The 19,424-nt window shown below is 37.1% G+C and overlaps 2 protein-coding genes across 2 annotated transcripts in view; one reads left to right on the plus strand and one right to left on the minus strand.

Moving 5' to 3' along the window:
- The window catches only part of LOC140149187 (protein Wnt-5b-like), a 177,568-nt gene that overhangs the window by 75,078 nt on the left and 83,066 nt on the right, over window positions 1-19,424 (plus strand). The window lies entirely within an intron of this gene.
- On the minus strand, window positions 13,743-17,508 carry LOC140149183 (F-box/LRR-repeat protein 14-like). The gene has a single exon (XM_072171389.1). It carries the CDS (start codon window positions 17,375-17,377, stop codon window positions 16,187-16,189), a length of 1,191 nt encoding a protein of 396 aa, XP_072027490.1. The 5' UTR covers window positions 17,378-17,508; the 3' UTR covers window positions 13,743-16,186.

Genomic DNA, 19,424 nt, shown 5'->3' on the forward strand with positions numbered 1-19,424 from the left:
CTTTAAGTATAAATCATCAGATTTGTAAAGTTTACTTCAAGTACTGTTAAATATCAAAAATATCAATTTTAATGATTTGCCATAAAATGTGTATTAAATTGCGAATTTCAAAAATCAAAATTATTTGATATCAGAATGACATTCTTCGTATTCAGAATGCAATTCGATATGTCTGATGTGCTCTAATGTCCCACAATAAATACTGTCCAAACGTTCATACCCCAGCCCTTAAGGATTCTCAAAGACGGAGGAATACTTTGGTATGGTTTTTTAACAAAATTGTTAACAAATTTGAAATAAGACCTCTGTGTTGACCTATGATTGACCTTTATGTGCTTCGAATATTTTTTCTTTTTTAATTTGGGATCAAGTCAAATCTGGTAAGAAACACTTCAGTAGTACGATTACGTAACAATTACCCAATTCTCGCTATTCACAATAAGGGCGCCGCCAGCGGTTTGCGATGTAATCGTGATGTATCATGGGAAAAGGTCGACATCCAAGTCCACGCAATACGAATATTACCATGCTATTACATAGGAACACGTGACAATATTTTTTAGTTTGTCAATATAACGGTATTACACGCAAATCGATAGAGAAAAAATTAATTGTGCACATTTCAAATCACATTATTAAGTATCATTGAGTATCGATTCGCGTGTAACACCTTTATTTTGACAAACTAAAAAAATATTGTCACGTGTTCCTATGTAATAGCATGGTAATAGTTCGTATTGCGCGGACTTGGATGTCGACCTTTTCCCATGATACATCACGATTACATCGCAAACCGCTGGCGGCGCCCTTATTGTGAATAGCGAGAATTGAAACAAGAATGAGTCGTACTGTGAAATCCCAAATAAATAAACATGATGAGACATGTCCATACCAAGTGGCCCAGCCCCACAACAAATGGGCGATTCCGTTACATATGAGGTGTGGGCAATTATACAAAAACATTCAGCCTATATTAATGTGTGAAACCTTTAGGATGGATTCTCTACATAATTTGCATAGATAAAATAATTATGACGTCATCTGATTATGCATTTTACAACAAGCCCCATTTGTTTGTTTGTTTTATTTCTTCAACCTGAGACACTCAATCAGTTGAAAACATAATTAATCATCTGTTCTTCCTTGAGGCCCGGCCCAGGGATCAAGATCAACCCATCTACCCATACTCCATCCCCACCACACTACCGGGGGGGGGCTACCTACTACTCAGCGCAAACCAGATCAAAATCGGAAATTTTTTGGCAAAGTATATAGAGTAGAAAAAAAATAATTTGCACAACCTCTATTAAGACAACCCTCTACTCATAACTTTCTCACGTTAGAGTTAGAGTTAGGGTTAGGGCCAGGGTTAGGGTTAGGGCTAGAGTTAGGGTTAGGGTTAAGGCTAGGGTTAGGGCTAGGGTTAGGATTAGGGCTAACTCAGTTCTTTCGAATGATTAAAACAGACCAGTCAGTATTCTGAATAGTGGGCATTCTGAGTAGCGGATCTTCTGGTAACGGATACAGCCCGCTAGCCAGAAAACCCGCTAGTCAGAAAAAAAAAATTCTGAGCAGCGGGACTTTACATAAAGCCTACTATTCAGAAAGTCCGTTATTCAGAAGGCCCGCTACTCAGAACATTCTAACTAGCGGGCCTTCTGAATAATGGCTTTTCTGAATAGCGGGTCTTCTGACTACCGGGTCTTCCGAGTGACGGGCTGCACCCAAAACGCAAAAGGTCTCGTGTTCGATTCCTCGATTTAAGAGTTTCGCGCTTTCCTTCCTATATGATATTGATACGAAGTATTATGAACTTTCCTCAACATTGATAGAACCATGATACAGGCAATGATAGAAAGCAACATACTTGTGTCACATCATATGACTTCATGGCAGATGTGTGCACAGGCAAGCCTTGCTCTAACCACATTATGTCAAATGGGAAACCAGGAGACGATTAATTTTCTCCCACATCCGTTCATTTGCTATAACATGGCAATGGTGAAATACCTAGAGTAAAATGACATTTCCAAATGCATCTGCAATCTTGCTTGGCATCATACTCAAAGAAATGACTTGCTGGTATTATCATGATTATATCTGGTATTAAGGCTTTAAAATGTTTGAATCAAATTGCAAAACCATTTAAATTGTATGACTTCCTTCACACGCCACGCTCTAAAATGTTTGGACGCCTGATGTTAAAAGAATGAACACCATTTAAACACCTTTTTTGTAACAGTTCTTGAACACCATATATGTTCCACTATTGAACACTAGTGTTCCAATTATGAACGGCAGTGTTCAAGGTGGTGTTCCAAATATGAACGGCAGTGTTAAAGGTGGTGTTCTAGGTTTGTTCCACTATTGAACTTTGGATGTTCAATCCTAGAACACCACCTTGAACACTGCCGTTCAGATTTGGAACACCACCTTGAACACTGCCGTTCAGATTTGGAACACTAGTGTTCAATAGTGAAAAATAATTATTATGGTGTTCAAGAACTGTTACAAACAAGAATAGTCCTTAAAAAGGACAAGCTCACAGCTAGGAGGTGGTAAAGCAATTGTGAATGATATGAAGTAGGACGTGAACTATATTTTTGTTTGAATTAAGAATGGAGCAGTGGCGTAGCAAGCACTTTTTCAGAAGGTGGGCAAAGGAGGGGGCAAAGTAACTTCCAAGGGTGACAACTAAAAAAGTACAATAAAGCCAAAAAATCTAAATATCGATGGGGGTGGGGTGGGAAAGACTTCTGACCATAAGCATGATGATAAAAAGCACATTTCTTTTAACATATCGACCTTTGTATTTAATAGTTCCATGGTCAAATTCAAGTCCCAAGATCGTGATCCATAAAACTAGTTCTATACAGTTTCAAGAAAAATATAAGTCCATGCGCTTTTGGGGACGGCGTTCACGTAATGGATACCGGCGTTCAAAAGACGTGGATTGTTCTGGTGTTATCGCAGGTGCGACTGTTGGTGTTGTTGTAGGGGTGCGATATTAGGCGGTGTTTGTATAGATGGTGGTAACATGGAAGAAGTTACAGCAGGGGGTACTGAGATGTGATCAATATGAAGACATTGTCAGACATTTAAAAAAAAAAAATTCTGTACAAAGACTACAAACTAGAAAATCACAAAGAGCTTAATTGAGAAAATATATAAAATCACACAAGTTGTTGAAAGCCTTCTCGCTTCAGCGACATAGACCTACCCCCTGATTAACTCATGGTGCATGCTGTTGATCCCTTTTATAGAATTTAAATCATTTTGGGGGATTCTTAGTGGTACAGGTGCCAATGTTTTGCTTAGTTGACAACATAATCAATTGATTAAATAGTCATGTTGGTTGCATCCATGTCAAATTCTATACCATTGGCCCAAAAAGGCTGATAGGAGCTGCTACTTTCTTGCCATTCACTAAAAGATAATTCTTGAAACATTCCACACATGATTTCAATGATGAAGTCTTCCACAGAGCTATGTTCTATGTACCCAGCCATGATCATGATGATGTACTACAACAACTATACACTGGTACATCATAAGTCTTTAAAGATAAAAACCTCTTGGCACCAAACAAACTGGTTGTTAATTTTGGGTTCATGAAGAAATACGCAAGTCAGATTTTACACTAATTTTACTAATTTCGAGCAGACTCTCACATCCCTGTTCTGAGCCAGCATCATTTTACAAAGATCACAAGCAGCTAGAGTGAGTGTGATACATCTGTTGGCTTATACCTATTTTGGCCTAAAGGTCAATGTCCGAACTGGGGCAAGTTCGCCTAGCAACTAATAGGTTTAAAACACTTGTTTGTTAAGGTTTCACTAGGATCCACAACATGCTCATCTATCAGGGGCACAATTCTTTAACCCCAATTATTTGCACCTTCATTGTATGACCTTTGAAATTTTGAGTAGAAAATCTCATACTCTTCTACTTGAGGTCAAATTGTGCACTATGAGTGTTTAATTGAGTTTATTGAACTATGCCATTGGGATGAGGCCATTGTAGTCCATAGTGTTTTAGCATGCCAGTAAGTTACAATTATTTACGCCAGTGCAGCGGCCGGTGAGTCTTGCCGTTTAACTGCTCAATTATTATGTTCCTACACCCCAAGTAGTTCGATTAATTCAGCTAAATTATATCAATGTTAATCATTTCAAACAAGCACAAATTATTCATTGCGTGCTTATTTAGTGTTTTTCAATACATTTATACATTTTTTTCAAAAACATTACAAAGAAACCAGCAAATTTTAAACTTATTAGAAAACTGAGCCAATCACTGGCTCCAACAGTTTCATTTCTTGGATACACAATCAGCAACTCTTCACAGCTAACGTTGCACACACACAGCACACATTTTTTTTAAAGAGCTAACATATACATTTCTGTGTAAGCAACGGTGTCATATTTCAATCAGTCTCTTCACTGAACTAGAGTGTCTCGCTTCCTAACTTTTCAAATGCTAGCCATGTTTTAAGGTACTGTTCTGTAGGGTCTGGTCTAATCCAGGCAATACTCACTCTGTGAGAAAAAGGTGTTTATATGGTGTTTATTCTTTTAACATCAGGCATAAAAAAAAATTAAGAGTTCATATAAAGATGAGCATAAAAATAATACAATGTAGATTGGATCTCAGTTCGTTCTATTCGGAGTTTGTCGAACAACGTTCACTCGCACGGGCTTATAATACTCGGTTTTGTGCAAAGAGCAATAATACGTACTTGCTATATTTTTATACTCTTTTCACAAACCTCATGTGAATCTCTGATATAAATGAAGCAAATTGATGCACTCAAACTGCTCGTTTGTCAACTTTGATATGCCTACGTGCCTGTATTAAGTGCCCATAGGAACTTTCTTCTTCGTGTTTTAATTTTATGGCCACGAGATCCAGACCTAGAATAACCTGTACCGTACTTAAAATCAGGCAACAAGGATGTAGGAAATTGTTAATGTGTTACCAAAATGACATCACCAGATGAATGACATCAAGAAAAGGTTAATGACCTAAGTAAATAACACACTTATCATCCATCTGGACAGACAGACAGACAGACAGACAGACAGACAGACAGACAGACAGACACGAAGATCAAGTCCTATAAAGGCAGAAAAGTAGTTTTTAAATATGAAATGTAAAATAGCAATCCATTTAACAATAACTGTCTTTAAAAAATACAATGCCATTGCTGAAGATCAAGACAAACTAAGTATAGTGTTGCAATTAGCTAAAACAAACAAACAAAACTTTATCATAATAGTGAATATTCTCAGTCATCCAGTCGTTAAAATCACAAATTTTTGAATTGAATCAAATACTGGAACTTACATTTTTTGCAACTTGCTCAAAGTGTCACATGACCAGCCCAGCGGGTCAGTTGCCTGATGAAGTCTGATGGTTTCAGACGCAACGTAGCAAGTTGCAAAAAATGTAAGTTCCAGTATTTGATTCAATTCAAAAATTTGTGAAAACTTTATCATGTTTATAGTATAAAACGTCCCACAATAATTTTCTTTTCTAAAAACGTTTACATGCATAAAGCTTGAATGTAATGGCTTCTCTTACATTTTCTTTTTTTTCCCCGTTTTTAATAAAGGCCAAAGACTAATGTGAAGGAAAGAAGTTATGTCACCGTGATTAGCAGAAACTTTTTTTACATGACCATGATGAATGGTCTCTTTCCGATCCACAAAATTAGATCGATTTCCTACAGTGCGTGGGCTCGCAGTGGTTACGGCCTTGGACTCATAATCTGAGAACTTACTCGACGTGCGTAGGTTCGAGTCCCCGTCCCATCACCGTGTTGCGCCCTTGGGCAAGGCGCTTTGCCTCGCTTGCCTCACCCAACCCAGGTGCGATGGGAAGCTGTTAGGGGTGAACCTTGCGCCATTTGTAGGCAGCAAACGTGGTACCGACATATTCTAATGACGGTGGAATAAATGTAAAGCGCTTTTAGGCATAAAGCGCTATATACATTTATTTGTATTATACTTCAATACGCACAGGGTTTCTCTACTGGATGTCGATTTGTTCTTAAATTCCTTCCCACAATACCATAATGCGTATTGCTTAACAAAGGAGATGGATTAACCTCTGAACTGTATCTATTGTTACGCAATATAGCCTATCTATTACCTTATGGGAAAGAATTTAGGTACAAATCGACATCGGGTAGGAAAACCCTGAAGGTGCGTTAGGGGTTAGAGGTTAGGGCCAGGGTTAGGGTTAGGGTTTAGGGGTCATTTGTCTCAAATGCCACATTTACCTGCATTTTGCTGTAAGGTTGTGAAGTTGGGTGTGCAAAAGGGAGCCCTGTGGGAGGGTAAAATTGTAGGGGGGGGGATTTTGGCAAGCCGAGGGGGAAGGGGGTAAGCAATATTTGGCACGCCATTTGAAAATGTTACCCCCGGCTCATAATAATTCCACACCCCCCTAAAAAACAGATTTGTTTTTATACATGTCCCGGGTACGTGTACAATTTTAAATTTAAATTTTAAAGATAGATACACAATTTGCGACTTGAGCTCTGGCATGCTGGGGTGGGTAAAGGTCATAAGTAACTTTTCAGTGGCTCCAGAACTGGGGCCTGTGGGCCCGGTCCCAATCAATTTGTTGGGGGCCAGGTATACCCTAAAGCCTCCGAACTTCTCCCGTACCCACCCCTCAGCGTTTCGCACCTTGGAGAAGGCCTCATAATGATCCCCCCATATTAAAAATCTTCCGCTGAACTTAATTGTTGATTAACTTATCTTCACCTTCTGAGACATTAGCTTTGATACCCGAAGATTGACTCTAAAAAATCCATTTTTATTTGCCGACATGCATGTTTTGGGTTCGCGTATAGGACCATACATTTTGTCTTAATGTACGATCTTTTTTCAGAATATACCTACCTTTATTTTTTTCAAAACCGCTTTGTTGGCATATTTGTAAAGCATGTTCCAACATACATCTATGAGCAAACTGTCAAATTCGTCCTATTTGTAGTAAAACGGGATGATTTTCTGTTGGTTATTATTATAATTTTCAGATTATGATAATATGTCCGAACGATCACAAATCTTAAGGGATCTAAAATGAGCGTTTATTGCGTTTCGACAGTATTTTTTGTGGGACATGAGAGCACCTCAGACCTATCGAATTGCATTCTGAATACGAAGCATGTCTTTCTGATATCAAATAATTTTCATTTTTTGAAAATCACAATATAATACAAATTTTATGACAAATTATAAAAATTTGATATTTTTCAAATTTTTGATATATAACAGTCCTCGAAGTAAATTATATAAATCTAATGATATATTCTTAAAGTGTATGTAGCAGGGAGGAAAAGCCGACGTCAATTGAAATTTTGACCTTTCATATTGAAGATATGGATTTTTTTCCCAAAAAGGCCTAATTGTTTTTGGTGTTTTGGGGAAAAAAATCCATATCTTCAATACGTAAAGTCAAAATTTTCAATTGATCGTCGGCTTTTCATCCCAGCTACATACACTTTAAGTAGGCCTATAAATCATCAGATTTATAAAGTTTACTTCAAGTACTGTTAAATATCAAAAATATCAATTTTTAATGATTTGCCATAAAACGTGTATTAAATTGCGAATTTCAAAAAATCAAAATTATTTGATATCAGAATGACTTTCTTCGTATTCAGAATGCAATTCGATATGTCTGATGTGCTCTAATGTCCCAAAATAAATACTGTCCAAATGTTCATACCCCACCCCTTAATCCCCTACGAAGCCAGTTTGGTTACGCTCCCTCCACACGTGGAGGGAGCATAACCAAACTGGAGGGAGCATAACCAAACTGGCTGCGTAGGAGACTAACTCTCAGAGGCCGCACTCGCCGTCGTATTACCAAACACTAGGATCCACAACATGCTCATCTATCAGGGCACATTTCTGTAACCCCAGTACAGTTGCCCCGGGACAGTTGCACATTCATTGAATGACCTTTGAAAACTTGGGTAGGCCTACTAAACTCATACTCCGCAACTTGTTTCTAATGTTTTTCGCGTCCAAATGTATTGAGAATGATTGCATATTTAATATCATTTTGGAAGAAAAAAAGAAAAATCTAAAAATTTAAAAGATCGTACATTAAGACTTTAACATACATTTCTGTATCTGAATGCTGTAAAACATGGTAAACCATGGTGGATTTGTTTAGGCCAACATCTGCCTCTAGAAATATCCTTAAGACATTGAATACCACAGAATGTAGGAGTTTAATATTAATATAAAGGCCTAAATACCGATATAATAATAAATCAAAATCATATTCATATTCAGAGCCCACAAATCCTCGGATGTGGTCAACAACCTCTTAATATTTCTATTTTTCTTTTCCATTGCCTTTCCCTCACTGTCTCAAAAATGTCAAGGTACCCTTACCATATTCTAATCCAGAGATCAATGTAGATTGCACTTAAGTTTTCCCACCTTAATTTAATATGTAGCCTTTCTGACAGTCTGGCCTAAACCGTAATAATCCTTGGTGTGGATAACTTTGTTGAAGTCTAAGGTGCCTTAAAGGCACATTCTTTTTGTAAGAGCAAGTGACCTCGCTTAGGACGGGTTTGAAACCAAGTGCCCTTTCAAGATTTTCAACAGAGGTTGGATTCCATATCTTGGACAAGTCACCACTTCCGGTCAGTGGTCGAATGATACTACATGTAAAATATAAAGCTTTAGAAGTTTTCAGCAATCGTGAAATTGATTAAAATAAAATGTATTTGAAAACCGTACTTATAACTACACGGCCTATAAAATACCAATTAATTATATTTAATATCGAAATCGCAACCTCTCTGGATTATTTAAATACCGGGGATTTAGAGAACAGAGCCAATGGCAGCGCTACGGGGGGCAAATATTTTCTTGCACCCCCCCCGTTTGCCCCCCCCACTTTTGAGGCAAAAACCCAAAATCACGTACATTTCCAATTTTTGCGGCAATTTTGCATAAAATTTGCCAATTTTGCCCCCCATCACTTTGCCGCCACTGAAGAGCACGAGAAACCAAAGCCCGAAAGTAGTTATTCCCGAGATGATAAAACAGTTTCTCGAGTCTAACCAGGTTACGGGATCTAGATTGTGAGGCCGGGATTTCCTTGTCCGAGATGATAGTGACACCAAACATGCCAAATGGTTAATATCCAACTAAAAATAACCCATGCATCGGCATATCTAATCACAACTTCTGTGAAAGAAAAATAACGTAATACTTGCACGTCGTAATCAAGCCTCGAAATTTAAAGCAGATCTGGACCAGGAGCCACACATTTGGGAAAAGCAGCTCCTAGTCCTGTGATTATCTAATGAACCAGGAGCCATTTTTAAAGAACTAGGAGTCATTTAAATTTTAATTGTACATATTAGATACAAAAACTGATTCTGACCAGGCTCTATTGGGGAAATAATGTAGCGCCTGGTTCATATGAATTTGGTGTGGACCAGGAGCCAAAATGTTATGACCATTGGGTAAATGGCTCCTGGGTGCCTGCTTATTTCGAGGCTTGGTCGTAGTAATTTTTGGTGGGACTGGAAATGGCGGCAAATCGGTAAAATGGGGTCTTTTGGAGCTGCTAACTATCCAAAACAGTCTTTCCGGAGAGTAACCCATAAACCATGTGGTCCAAAATACCATAGACTGTAAAAAGAAAAAGAGTCCATGAAAAAAACACCTTTTCGTCGGCACGGTTTGGTCGGAGAACCATTTTGGCATTTTACACGTTCTGGTTGTGTTTTGAGCATGTACAAGGAATTTTGATTTTGCGAAACAGAATGGCAATTCCCACGTCTCATGCGTAATGTTTCCCGGGAATGTTTCAGAATAAAATGTTCAAAACTAGAACGCGACAATAATCTAAAACATATGTGTAGGCCTATTTGTGTCAAGAAAAGAAAATGCTAAAGGTACGTGTTATGCTAAACGTGACTTTACAAAGCAGAAATTAATATCGGAATTTATTCATCAAATTTTATCAAGTAATATCATCTTGGAGGAAATTTAATTCGAAATAGTTAAAACGGTTATGACATAGACCATATCCATGTTCCAGACACGGTTTTTATCGCGCACGTAACCAAAAGCTATCATTCTTAACGGTCGGAATGCAACTGGCGGGGCAACTTTTATCATGTTTATAGACGTTTTGAATTTTCCCCAAAGTTCTTTTTGTATTCCAACAGGGGCCTGGTATAATGAAAGTATTAATACCAAGCCTGCTTTTTCAATCATGACCTATGTCTTGATCGAAGAATGTTCCCTACAGGCGAAACACCGTAACACAACTGATTTGAACTTGAGCATAATCAGGGATGGCCTTAGAATCGCCCGTTGCCATCGCTTCACGCTCGCTATCGCCCATTGGCAATGGCAATGACCACGTCTGCGCCATAGCTGAGAATATTGGGCAATGATTCTCAGATTGAAAGTTGGAAATCATAGACAGTCTGAGACATACACTGCATGATAGTAATGAAACCCCTCCGAGATTGAAACTATAAATCATAATAATATTCATTGTGTACCCGACTCTTATATTGATGGGATAGGCCTATTTGAAAAATAAATAAATAGCCTTCGGCTCAGGATTTTATTTTAAAATTTTAAACTAAAAATTCGAAGTTTGAACTTGTTTTTTACTTAATCATTTGAACCCGACATTTGAGGGCTGCATGATATCAAAATAGTTGGTACCCATCAGTTTTTGATGTTTATTGCATCTTCAATATGCAACACTGGACCCTCTTGAAATGCCCTGGATCTTCTCTGATAAAACCCATCATATCAGGATCTGATACATGTACTGATGTAGGCCTACTCACCGAGCATACTGTACTTGTAGGCCTAAAATAATGTCAAGTTCAAAATATTTTAGATTCTTGTGTTTTACAGGCGTAAAAATGTCACATTAGGTTTTACTCACAGTTCAAAAAACTTCATGACGATAATGTGATAATACGTACAATAAATTTATCTAATGGGTGTTTAATTTGGTGTTAATGGACCAGGCGACCATGGTAGTCGGAAGATTTCAGTCAGTTTTAAAACCCCCAAGTTATAGAATCTCACTCAAGTGGTCCTTCCCACCAAATTTCATGAACCTACACCAATCATCTATATAGCGATATGATCCCGAATGACCCCAAATGACCTTGAAATTTTCTCTCCCTTCGGTGATCGTACCCACCAAATTTCATGAGCATGCGACGATCTATGACGGTTTGAGCTCGGATGACCCCAAAATGACATTCGTCTTGAATCGGTGTCGTTCCCACCAAATTACCAAATTTCATGAACTAGTTATACAGCAAATATTCTATGTAGTCGACGTTTTTATACATGTATCATTAGTCGTGATCAATAGTCAATGTTTTTTAAATACTATCGCAAAAAACGCGTATGGCAAGCCCAGTGTTCAGTAATTTGATAAACTTTTCTCCAGATAGGGACCGTTCAATATTTACACCGGGAATTTGTTGGGGGTCTTGAGGAGGAATGCGAATTTGTTGGGGTCTTGAGGGGGCATTTGAATTCTTACTTGAACCATGAGGGGGAAATGAGAAGTTTTAAATGGAAAAAAGTTTACTATCTAATCACTGAACACTTGCTTTTATTTGAGAAAACCTCAAGTTTGTATCGGATTATAGACTAAATTTAACAACTAATTAACTAGGTTATTAACTGGGTTGTTGACTAAAACTTGCGTTTTAAAACAACTAATAAACTGGGTTATTAACTAAAACTTGAACGGTATTGTAAAAATAAAATAAAATCGTGATAAATGTGTAACTTCTCATCAAAATTTTCAATTTGATCATGCTTTTTTTACTTTTAGTAAGTTGGTGAAAGTTTATTATAAGCGAATGAAGTGTGCATGTACTACGTATTACAATTTGCAATACATTGTGGGACAGTTTTGATAGTTTAACTGTGACCTATTGGAAAACAGTTTGATTATAAATAAAATTATTAATTTATTATTGTAACGTCATCATAAGTATCTTATATAACTTGCCTTGTCACGATTTTTAATAGCTTTCTCCAACGTTTTACAATTGATTATTTCGGGTCTGGTTCTATTTATGGTATATACATGAACTGATTTACATGGACATTATAGTCAATTATTATTGACAAATAAAATTAATAGATTAATATAGAGCAAGGTCGACCTTTACCCTAACCCAGACCCTTACAGGGTTTTGCTTTCACCTGAAACTCTGACCCATTTTAGTGTTATCACCCATGAACGTGTTACTTATGGTGAATTACTCAATTCTGGCTCATTTCATTATACATTGTATCTATTTTTATTGCTAAATAAAGGAGGAAACCTTTCACAGAATTTTGGAAATTTAAATAAAAAATCTAAAATTCTATTAAAATGGAAAAAATCTTGGGAGTGCGCAAGCTTTTTCTGCTGGGTTGGAATTTTTTCTTAAGTGCAACAGCTTTTATCTTGATTTGATAAATAGGTCCATACATGAATTTTGTATATGACGACCTATTTATCAAATTTCTAATCCACGAGAAAAAAGCTACAACACGCATGAAAATAATTCTTACCCAGAACGAAATAAATTGTGCACTCAAATTCATTGTTTTGTCATTTTCAGAATAGTATATTGATTTTTGAAATTTCCAAAATTCTGTGAAAAGTTTCTCCTTTATTCTATTAGCAATAAACAGCACTTAAGATGAAAATGAGGCTAAGTAAAGTAATTAAAATATTGGTAACAATGATAATAAAAATATTATTCGAATTACTTGCAAAATACAAAAAATAACAATTAACAGAACAAATGATTGCACTTCTACAATTTAAGCAAGTAATTCAGTATGAGTGACTGGTCTTAAAACCCAAACACATATAAGTGCCCACTCATCCTGAACAAATTCATGCATATCTAATACATTTAATATACATTGTACAATGTATGTCCGATTTTCAGATGAAATCAATTTCTCCCCCAATTCCCTTTCGAGGGTTAAGGCAAGGGTTTTGAGATTAAGTTAAAGGTCAGTTGGTCTTGGGCGTGTTTGTACATTATACCCAGCAAACAAACGTTTTACCATAGATTTTAACATTTTTAATATTTAAAATCTATGGTTTTACATAAAAGGTTTTAAATGTTGGGTTATATTAAAGGCCAAAGGGTATCATTTTACATGTAATAACATTCATAAAACATTTTTGAAAACGTGATACAAAACATTTTAACAGAATTTTACTTAACTGTTGACAAAATATTTTGTAATATTTAAATATTACCTCAAAATTTATGTTTCCTCAAAATTTATTACAATAACGTTTTAAAAACGTGTCGTTATATAACCCGACACGCGCACATACCCGACACGTATTAAAATGTTATTAAAAGATTTTGAATAAACGTTTTAAGAACATATTTTTTGTATTTGTTGGGTAGTTATATACATGTAGTAAGATTTTGGGAATGGGTTGAGTTTGTGTAAGGTTAGGAAAAATTCTCCAAATCCGGGGACAAAATGTGAATATTTTCCCGCGAGTTTGTGAGTTCCTTTTTCTCACCATGCCTGCGACTTGTGTTGCCAAAGGGGGTTCCCTTCAGACAATTCATGTAGGCCTACTGTAACAGTGTAAAATGTAAATGTTACCGGTAGGTCTTGCATATTGCGAATAAAATAAGTGTCAGTACACAATGATAAACACTAAACACATTATGCTTTTAATGTCTTTATATAAGAATATAAATTTATTTTGTAAGTTTGCCAAAATCACATTTTACAACATTTACAATATTAATATCAATATCATAATCATACAATCTTCACACCAGCTCATTCATATTTCACCGTCTCTTACACGTGTCACAATTACTTTTTGGTTAGTGAATCTTTAACTTAGGAATGAGATCAATTATTTATAAAAATGGAAGGAACAGTTTTGTAATCGTCCCAATAAAGAATACTGCGTTTAACACAAAATGTAAAAATAGGAAGCATGTATCGTTTGTGGAGCTATGGAGGTCTGCAAAGTAATTTGACCTTAAAAATCTATTTCGGATTAAATGTACCACGATTTTTGTTAGGTTGTAGCAATGAATTCCACCATCTTTACCGTCCACAAGCAGGGAATATTGAAGCCTTCACCATGATTTCTATTAAAGGCCCTTTCAGTGATTTCACAGGAACATCTAAAAAAATGGAAATTTGTCAGAGTTGCTTAGAAATAAAGAATAAGTCTAAAGAATTTCATTAAACCACTTTTCCCCTGAATACATCGACAAATTAGTCAAAAAACAGAAGTTTTAGAAAGGTTTTCTACTTCAACTCAGATCGACTCGAGAAAATCGAGATTTTCGTACAGTGCGCCACCAATCGACTGGAAAAACTTCCTATTCCAGTGTTTCTAACACGGGGAAGTAGAGTCTAAATTGATTTAAAACAGACGCTTAATTTTTGTAGTAGAAAACAAAATAAGCAATTAAAGGTCACCGAAGCAAACTAACGGTCAATTCAAATATGAAAAACAGTTAAAATTGTGTATTTTGTTTAAAATAGTAGCTACTGATGTAATAAGTAGTAGAAACAATACGCAACGCGTGTTGGTACGGTGGAGTCGATCTCGAGTCGGACTTTTTGTACTGTCAGTATCAAAAGTCCAGAATCATGCAAATGCTTTATTTTGTCTAAAATACACGGCTTTCGACCGAACCACTAGCAGGCTATGTTAGCACATCTATGCCAATTACAAAGGTACCAAAATCTGAATTTTGATGATTTTTACGATCGTCCGGATGAGCAAATCACTGAATGGGCCTTTAAGGTATTGCCCACTGTCATGTACATTGTAACCGAAAGTTTGGTTGGTCAAACCGATCGGTGGGCAAACATTCAGCTCTAATATGCAAACTATAACTATAAACATTGGCCTACATAATTTATATTGCATTATCCGCTAGAGGTGACCCCACAATCATGACAATGGTTAACATGGATATTAATGTTGTAACACACGGTCACGTAGCATTTTCGACTATATTCGATAATGAAAGCAAATAATTTTAAAACCACACTGTATCAATCATGCAAATGTTCAATACACGTGTATGACTATAATACATGCATGTGGAAATCCAATGATTCACTACATCGGAATTCAATGTGCTACTGTACCGAAGTATAATATGAAATGAACAATAATGTCGATTTTGTTTTGTGGTGCAAATATGTATTCTACTTTTGCTTAATGGTCAAGCTCAGAGCCTCAAGTTATTATCAATACTTTTTAAGTTAAACATAATAGCTCTGGACAAAACATCTTATGTTTACATTCAAACAGTAGTACATCAATATTAATGCACTTCATATTTGCTCTACACTTTAGCATAATGATCAAACATTTAGGAACTTCGTAGGTTATTATCACGATCGAACAAAAATGGCTGTGCATGGCATGTGGTACTGCATGCTAAACTACATGAACAAGTGAGTCTGCTAAACTTGAACTTTGCACTTCAATGCAACGAACTGTATTGTGGCAAGATTCTTGCATGTATAAATGGTATAGCAAATATGAAGCAAGCGATAAAAAGGTACATAATTATGCATAGGCCCTATAACAAGAGTTCTACTCGCATATATTTGCTTGACTTGGCATATATGGCAGATACATGTAATAAAGTATAGTTAGGCATGGTGTATCCAACAACCATGAGCTGATATTGGTAGCTGGCATGGCAATAATAATAGGTGTCATGGCGGTAAACAGCAGAAACGGTCGACTGACCCGGCCAAGTTTATTTAGCTCCCAGCGGACGTGACGCGAGGTCAAGGCGTGAATGCCACCATACACCACATGGATCGGTTGACACATAGCTTTGGTAGTGCAGCAGTGGGTCTGTTGTGTGTGGTTTTTAAAATAAGACTCTTTTCAGTAATTCAGCCACTCTTGAAAAACAATTTTCCATCTCCTCACATATCACACACATGATTCGTATGAAATAGGTAATTTAGAACCAACATTTATGGCACAGGCTAACATGTACACATGGTACAATGGCAGTATAGAGCTGGCCCCAACCTTTTGCCCCAATGCAAACAATTGCTACCAGAAGGCGTGTAGTTCGGTGGTGGGTTAAGTTTTAGGGACCGTCTGAAATTTGTGGCTACCTTTTATGCCACAAGCCCAAATTGAGAACCGACAAACATGGTAACTGCATAATCTTCTCCAGTCCCACGGTTGTGATCTTGGTACATCCGTACAAATCAATGCACCGGAGTCTTGGTAAATTGTCAGCAATTAACGCCAAGCCCGTGTCTGTCACCTTAACACACTGTCCAATGTTCAGAGTAGTCAGACTACGTAGGTTTCTCACTAATTTCCCAAGTCCGTCATCTGTAATCTGGCAAGAGCTAAGACTCATGTTGGTCAAATTGTACATTCCCTGAGCTAAATGACCCAGCGACGCGTCGCCCACTTTGTCGCAGAAACTCACATCCAAAGTCGTGAAATGTCCGCCACATTCTGCTAAATGGGCGATACCGATATCGGTGATGTTATCACAACTCCGTAAGTTCAACTCCCGTAGACTAGGCATTCGCGAGAGATTAATCATACCCGTGTCTGTAATCCCACAACAGAAACTCAAGTTGAGATTGTTAAGTTTGAGTAAACCTTTGGCGACGCTCATCAGCGCATTATCGCTGAGTTTTTGGCAATCCTGCAATACTAAATCCTCCAATTGTTTAGTCCCCTTGGCCGTCTCTCCACTCAGACCAGCCAGGTAACCAATTCCATGGTCAGATATATGTCTGCAACTTCTAAGATTCAAACTCTTCAACCCATGAAGGCCCCTTGCGATAACCAATAATCCTGTATTGGTGATGTTGCTACACCCTCCTAAGTCCAGTGATTCTAAGTTTTTCAAATACTGTGCTATCTTCCATAAACTGTTGTCAGTCACTTGTTTGCATAGGCTTAAGTTCAGTACTATCAATGTTGGAATTTCATGTTGAAATGCGTTTGCTAGTCCAATGTCTGTGAGATTGAAACAGCCACTCAAATTGAGGCTCTGTATATTGGGCATACCTTGTAAAACATGGCTGAGACTGCGGCGTAAACTGAGTATCTGTACACGCCGGATACCTCGGGTCACTAGACTCGGGAACAAAGACGAATTGGCTTTGCGGAGGTGTAATTTTGCTTCCACTCCTCGCCATACTGAACGATGGTATGAAGCTTCTCTCCACGCCCGACATACTCTAGCAGCTCTACCTTTCTCTCGTACGTCCAAATAGCCGAATATTATCGCCAAAATTTCAGGGAACAAACAAGAAATGTGAGCTTCACCAGGCATTTCTGCCACGGTGTATAACACAACCGAAAACACGGCGTTTTACGTACGCTCACACATTCTTCCCCTACATGTAGCACTGTTTATCATGTTTATGCTGTACAGTCAATAACACGGCGTGCTGTACAAGGCGGCGAAGCATTCATTTACCTGTCACGTGATCATTCTCTGCGGGTGTACCATGTGATGTGATCCGCTCTGCTTCATTGGTCAAGCATTGGTCAGTATTCCCGGTAGTTCAATCATCAATAATTTATACGAAGTATGATGAAAGCCAGCAAGTGAATGTTTTGCGCAAATAGGTAAAATTGTCCCTAGTATTTGAACTCGGAACATAATTATACTGCATATAAAGTTTGCTTGTTTTTTGTTTTTGTGATGATTTTATTGATTTAGGTGATCAGGTACATATTATATGCATATTCGCTAACATTAAAAACAATGAATAGTGAAAATACAACAAGGCAAAATAAAACGGGTCGGACCGAAGATAAAATTGGCCATCAGTGATCCTGCCCCCCCCCCTAAAAATCGAAATACACTTTGCGCTCCTCCCCCTCCCCAACATTCTAGTGCCTCTGATTAACAACATTTACACGTTGAATTATTTTTAATTAAACGATATTGTTCATTAAAATGTTCTTCCCACAGCAACATTATATTATAAATGTCATTTATATTCAATTTTTATTCGATATTTTAACTTGGGGTTAAGAGATCTGGTTTTAATTTAATTAAGCTTAATAGGAAATTCTTGGCTTGAAAACAGGTTTTATATCATCGGAAAGACCTTTATTTCGTGATATATCTTAAATAATGATCATGTTTTCAATCTCAGTTGATTGAACACACGACTGTGGGATCAACAAAATATACACTCTAAATTACAAGGATTGTAATTAGGGACCAATCAACTTCAGATTTGAAATGAAACTTATAGATTTGAATTTTAAATCGTAAAGATTTGATTCACATGTAAGATGTACTAATACTTGATCGCAATCCATTAGGATTTAATTTAAATCCTTAAACTTAAAAGTGTAAACTGAATATAGGGTTATGTGGCTTAATCCCTGAGTGGCGGTATCATAACCGGCGTCGGACCAAAATTGTCCGACAGCGATGTTATGTAAAGCACAATGATCTAATTGCGCTATCAGTAGGTCTCAAGTGTTTGAGGGTTCTCGTTGGATGAGGACACTTTTGAGAATGGTACTTATTTATAATGTGTGCATCTGTTGCAAGTGTAAGTTACTGTAAGTTACTCTTTTAATTTTAGTCGTGATCTTCGCGATCAAATTAAAAACAACCGAAGAGTTTAGTATCAATAAAGAAAACTTGAAATTTAAGTTATTACAGGCCATAGAATAATTTGTTTCATTCATAAGTTACGTAAGAAACTGCGCTGCCAACAATACAATGGTCAACTATAAAGTATTGTTTTCATTTTGAAGTTACGTTTTGGTCATTGCTCCGCGACCACTTGTAGGGGGCAATTTCATATAAATGATAAATGCGTAAGGCGCGTTTTTGCCAATTTTTAAAACATCTTGCTAAAGAGTTCAGCCCATGCTAGCGAAAATCATGCATTTACTTTTATATATGAAAATGAAATAAATTCGTACATAGGGTTAGAACCGGGGGGGCTTGAATACCTTTCAGCCCCCCCAATAATCCTAGGTGAACTTAAAAAATTGTTATAAAATATAGGAAAAGGGGTCTTTGTGACCTATAATTTTGCACAATTTTCTGACCCCTCGCGCACCCCCCAGTCTGGCCCCACAATTTTTTTCAAGTTTCAGCCCCCCCCCATGTGGAAAATCTTCCTAAGCCTATGTCGTATATAGAGAACTACGGAAAATGTCAGTATAATAGCAATAGGCCTATAGTAAATACGAAATAAAATGAAAAATATATATTAAGTGCGGGATTAAAGGCGGCACTTCACTATCGATACAGGGCCGGCCTACCAATGATCATTAATTTTTTTTATTCGGATCGTAATGTTTACAGCTGGAGATGGTATAGCCTAGATATATTTAGTTGTGAT

The sequence above is a fragment of the Amphiura filiformis genome, chromosome 3, assembly GCF_039555335.1.
Source record: "Amphiura filiformis chromosome 3, Afil_fr2py, whole genome shotgun sequence".
NCBI classification, from domain to species: domain Eukaryota; kingdom Metazoa; phylum Echinodermata; class Ophiuroidea; order Amphilepidida; family Amphiuridae; genus Amphiura; species Amphiura filiformis.

Excerpts from the sequence above, each read along its gene's own strand:
- LOC140149183 (XM_072171389.1), bottom strand. The coding sequence starts at position 17,377 with ATGCCTGGTGAAGCTCACATTTCTTGTTTGTTCCCTGAAATTTTGGCG.